A 6,000-nucleotide genomic window follows, 5' to 3' on the forward strand; every position below is an offset into this window, starting at 1 on the left:
CGAAACAAGTTACAATATAAAAAATATATATAAAACAAAAAGAGTTACAATATGACATAAAACAAAAACAAACATAAACAAAAAAAAAAACATATATATATATATATATATATATATATATATATATATATATATATATATATATACATATATATATATATATATATATAAAACACAAATAACTTTTTAAGATAGAAATTCATTGAAAATCTTAAGCTGACAATTTAGAAATTCATGGTTATTAAATTGATACATTTAACATACTTATCACAAATTTATATCACAACATATATATTTATTGCAACACAATCATACAGAAATTAATAATGTAACATAGTTTTATTGTATTAAAACTGTAATGTAACAAAATTAGCTTTATGAAAATATAAAAAATCTTAAACAGTATTTATGCTATATAATTATAACTTTCATAACGTAATATGAAAAATTGTGTTCTCGTGAGAATAGGCAGTAACTTATTTTATCTTTTACATAATTTATAACTGCACAACAAGCAAAACATGTTGCACAACAAGCTTCTTCTTAAAGATCACCATCATTGATATGATTAACAGTTGTTTTTGCTTTTGCTGTTAACTAAAAATTTAAATAAAGAATAAAAATTTATAACTTTAATTAAGTATTTATATAACACTTCTTTTGTTAATTTTATTGAAAATGATATTAGAATCAACATGGTTAAGATTAGTAAAGCATAAGGAGCTATAGACTAATTAATAAGTTAGACACAAGAAGTTGAACACACTTATTTTTCACTTTTGTTACTACAGTAGAACCCGATTAACTCATACTCAGGATAAGTTGGACAGATTTTTAATTCCCCTTGATCTTTCTTTATCAACATACTATAAAGTCATCCGCTTTAGTTGTACCCTGGTTAAGTCAAACCTATCATTAACTCGTACTATTTTATGGGGTCCCTTTGGCAAAAAAATTCACTTAACTAGGACATTTTTATTTTGAAAAACAAAATACCTTACCGTCAAATATAACTAAACATAAAAATTTTCACTGATATCTTTGATTCGGCTAAGCTTTGATTAAATTCTATTTATTATTGACTATTATATTGAAAATTTAAAAGCATCAATTAAATTTCTAAATTTAGAACGTTCAAAAATTAATACTTTTGGGTCAAATATAATTTAACAAACTAAACATTTTTAATGCTATCTTCAATTCGGTTAATTGTCGATTAAAATTTATTTGCTAAAAATGTCAAATGTCACTAAAAGAAAGTGTATCTTTATCAAAAAAATATGACTTTCCAAACCAAACCTAGTCCGGATGGACAAAGGAAAAAAAACACAATATATCATAACATAATCCTGATATACATAATATATACTCTCAATAAATCACACATTTTCAAAAAGTCTGACATAATGAGAGCTTTGCTTAACTTGGACATTCGCTAAGTCAGACAATATATATAGCCCTTCAGAGTCTGAATTAATAGGATTTTACTGAAGAAATGTATAAAAAAAACTAATTTTTTACCATAGATGAGTACAGAATATATTACCTTGCTTTTGATACTGCTTTCAGACGCAGAGGTGTTATTTAAAATTGGGCTCCCAGAATAATCCTAAGAAATATAAGTAATAAAACTGAAAAAATGACATTTGCTTTCAACTAAAGTATTACTATTAAAATATAATAATGAACACATAAATGCATGAATAATTATAAAATAAACTAAAACAATAATAAAAATAATAATTAAAATAAAAAAAATAATTAAAATAATAAAATAAAAACTAAAAATAAAATAAACAATACAGACAATGAACGTAAATACATATATGCATGAACGTATGTATGTACAGGCCTAGGCAGGAGTAGATAAGTTCACAAACAGTGAACCACACGTCCAAAACAAACATGGCAGGCAATAAGCACTTTTGTGGGCTTTTTGATATTTAGATAAAAAAGCTCTCCGATAAAAAAATTATTTCGTTTTAGTAATAGTTTTTTAATTTTTACACTGTAGTATTTTGTATCCTATCATAAATACATCAGAAATTGTTTATATTGATTTTTTTTACAGGCAAATTAGATTATTCTTAAGATGATGTTTATAAGCTTTAATTTAACAGCTGAATCTATTTACACTTATATTACCACAATGTTGTTTTTAGAACAATTTTATTTTGTGTTGTTTTATTTTGTCATGTCCTCCATCTTCTGTGGAAAGTGAATGATTGTTCAGTTGTGGAGGACAAACTTATTCTCTATAACGAAATATGATGGCTCTGGAATAGAAGATGCTTATGTTTTTACATTACAATATATACACAATTTTAAATATTAAATATTGCTACTACTGCTATTGGTGCTTTTTTTAGAATCTTAAAGTTATTATTTTCTTGGTATATGATTTTGAAGTTTCTTATTCCATTTCCAAAAAATGTTTAAATTTCATGTTATAAAGTTTTTTTTTACTTGTTTTTTATAAAGACTTTAAAATTCCAAGTAAACTGCTTATCTTAATACCATTTTCTTTTTAAAATTGAAATAAAAAGCGTTTCTCTAAATTTGTATTTATTTTTTAAAAGTTTTCTTTTCATAGTTAAAAAAAAACTAAAAAAGGTATATTACTTTACCTGAGCTTTACTAATATCTTTTAAATTAAAGGTTTACCTAGAATTTGGGTCTAATATTTGTTTACCAGTTGTGATTACATGAAAAAGTTTACACAATTTAAAATTGTATGATTTTATATTTTCAAAAATTTTAATAATTAATTAAACTATCGGTATCTGCATTTGGCCGCAAATGTGCAATCGGTACATCACTATTAAAAACACAACTATTACAAAATGCATATTGTAAAGTAAATTTTATTCTTCAAAAGTTTTTAAATAAAAATATAAAGTTAAAATAGCTTTTTATAAACTACTAAAGTTTATAAATATGTTTTTCAATGAAATTCTTTAAAAAAATTTTTTTTTTTAATTTTGACTTCTTTTTTAAATGTTAAAACATTTTTAAAAATTTTTTAATTATTAACTGTTTGTTAGAGTCTTTAAGGTTGAAAAATCTTTAATTTTTTTAACCTTAAAGACACTAACAAACAGTCTTTAGCAGGAAGCATGTGCGATATATATGGAATAGTCTCCTCAGTCATTTAAACCCAATTGAATTGATGTGGAAGAAGTTAGATAAAAATCCAAAAAAAATGCAACCAATCCAAAATACCTTTGGGCATACATACAAACATGTTGGAATCAAATATATATTGAATAATTGCAGAAATTGATTATATGAACACACAGATGCACATGTGCTACTGTTATAAAAGCAAAACAAGAATAATTAAAAGAATTAAAAACTAAAAAAAATTCTGTAAGATTTTTTTACAAATGTCACCCTATTTTGTTGAAAGAATGAATATTGAATGTAAATAATACAAGAAATTAACAACGATTGGAAAAATCTAGATTTAAAAAAAAATAATCAAAAAAAGAATACTACAAGATAATAAAAAAATAATCAAAAAAAGAATACTACAAGATCTTTGTAAATATTGTCTCACTTTGTTAAAAGTGATAATTTATGTAACTAATGATAATTTTATTGTAAACAAAATGAATAAATACCTAAGATAAAAAAAAATATTATTTTGCATATTATTAAATTTATTAATGATATGCAAAACCAAAACTTTTGATCTGTAGTACACATATGTTAATTGTATTTTAACATGACTTAACGTTTAAATTTATTGTTTATGCAACACAATGATCGCAAAAAGATGAAAAACATGATCGCAAAAACATGACTTAACGTTTAAATTTAAAAGATAAACAATTAAAATAATGTAAAGAATTTACCTTTTTACACCAACTTAACTCAGTAGCAATACGCTTGCAACAATCCTCCATGTACTTATACTAAAAATATTGTTATTTAAATTTCAAAAGTTTAAAAAAAAAAAAAGATTACACTCAACCAAACTTTATTAGTTCAAAAAAACATTAACTTTGACCTATTATAATTTATGTAATGTATAAAATAAAACTATAAATAAATGGGTGATAAATATTTCTCATTTTTTTATTAAAAGATAAAATGATTATATTATTGACAAAAAAATTTTTTTAAATAATAATAGGAAATTAAAAGATTAAAGTTAAACTAAAACATACATATAATGAATATATGCGAACTTGTCGAGGGTTTCTTCCTGATTTAGAGTATTGGAACCAAAAGCACATTGCTTCAGTGTCTGCATCCCAACTTTGAATCTCATCCCAGGTAAAGTTGTGTTCTTGATCCTTTATCAAAATAGATTATTGGAGGTAAAACCATAAACGAATCTTTTTAAAATCTTATTTTCAAAAGATTTTTATTAGTAAGAATTTTTTTAAAAAGAGTTTCATTGGTGAGAATTTTTATTTTAAAAAATCTCACCGGTAAAAATCTTTTTTAAAAATGAAAGTAATATTGAACAATTTATTCTAAATTGATTAAATTTATTTAAATATTTTTTCCAAGAAAAAAATTTGACATAGTAAATTTTTTTTTTATAAATATCTAATAAAATAGAAAGAATTCAATTGTATTTAATTATTGCATAAAAGTATGATAGTATATTTTTTATTTAATTAAATGCTTCATAAATTTTATTAATGACCAAAAAAAATTAGGCCAGGTAATGTTTAACGTTGAGATCGTAACCAATACCATAAAATAATTCTAAAAAATAATTCTAAAAAAATAACTAAAATGGTAAAATAAGAGTTTCATTTCAAAACTTTAAAAAAAAAAATAATTAAAATTAATATAGTAAAACAAACATTTTTAATTCTAAATAACATAGTGAAAATAAAAACAACGAAAAAAAAAAGTTAAACCTAAATTTTAAACAAAATGATTAAAATAAAAACAGCAAAATAAAAAATTTATTTTAAGACCTAAATAAATAATTCATACACCATTTTTTGTCAAAGTATTTGATGACAAAAAAGATTTGTTGCAATATAAAAAAAACTTGTATTTTTATGGCAATCCTTAATATTTCATAAAATAATTACATCAGTATATTTAATAAAACACTAACACAGTCCGTTCTTTAGAACTTGTGTGTTGTAATTTAAAACAATTATATTTTAGAAAAAAAAGTAAAACAATAATGTTATTTCTTAGAAGAAATATAACTTTATTCAAATAAATTTATATTAAAAATTATCAGTTATATTTTTACTCTAACCTTTTTTTTTTTTTACCAAACTCTTTTTTTACTACACCCTCCGCCTCAATTAATGATATTAACTTGGAACTTTCAAGAAATGTTAAATACAATCATGTAATTTTATTTGCAAAAATTGAAGCATTAAAATCTTTATTTTAATTTAAAAAGGAAGTCATTTAAAACCAATTAAAACCATTTAAAACCAAAATAATTTAAAAATTATAAACTAACTTTCAAGTCGCTTTAAAAAAAAAAAATCATTCGCACTTGAACTTTTTTATTAGATGTCAGGAGGCTTTAATTGAATAATATATACATCAACATACTCATAACATACTTGTTAATGTTTTAAATAGGTTACTAAAACACTTTTTTTTAAAAGAATAAAAATATGATGAAATTTATACCATTATTTTTACTTTTTTTAATTTTTGGATTTCTTTTTCTCTTTCTGAAAACTTTCTGGTGAAGATTTCGAGATTTTAGAAATTAATAATGTAAAATAAATAAAGAATGGCACAACTAAATGTGCAGGTATAATGATATATATATAAATATACACACACGCACAGATACATCTGTGAGCTCAAAACTTTTATAAGTAAACAGTCAAAAGTTATATTGTTAACTAGTATTGATTTTTATTTATTGTATAAAAATAAAAACCTCTTTAACACCATCTGAAGTACAAGCAACCATTGTGAGATTTTTCAAAGAAAGCCGAAGAATGACATGCCCCTCTTTACGAGCATCACATTCACAATGAGGGAAGACAATATCTC

At 22.6% G+C, this 6,000-nt stretch overlaps 1 protein-coding gene across 1 annotated transcript in view; it reads right to left on the bottom strand.

The window, feature by feature from the left end:
* Positions 1-274: 274 nt before the first annotated feature.
* The window catches only part of LOC100211794 (sorting nexin-27), a 34,390-nt gene continuing 28,664 nt past the window's right edge, over positions 275-6,000 (bottom strand). The window contains exons 10-14 of the mRNA XM_065816536.1: positions 5,885-6,000; positions 4,173-4,301; positions 3,858-3,917; positions 1,547-1,609; positions 275-597 (exon numbers count right to left, since the gene is read on the bottom strand). The exon at positions 5,885-6,000 is cut by the window's right edge and continues 34 nt beyond it. Of these exons, the coding sequence (XP_065672608.1) occupies positions 544-597; positions 1,547-1,609; positions 3,858-3,917; positions 4,173-4,301; positions 5,885-6,000 (422 nt within the window). The 3' untranslated portion in view covers positions 275-543. The remainder of the gene's footprint in view (positions 598-1,546; positions 1,610-3,857; positions 3,918-4,172; positions 4,302-5,884) is intronic.

The sequence above is a fragment of the Hydra vulgaris genome, chromosome 13 (genome assembly GCF_038396675.1).
Source record: "Hydra vulgaris chromosome 13, alternate assembly HydraT2T_AEP".
In the NCBI taxonomy this organism is placed as follows: domain Eukaryota; kingdom Metazoa; phylum Cnidaria; class Hydrozoa; order Anthoathecata; family Hydridae; genus Hydra; species Hydra vulgaris.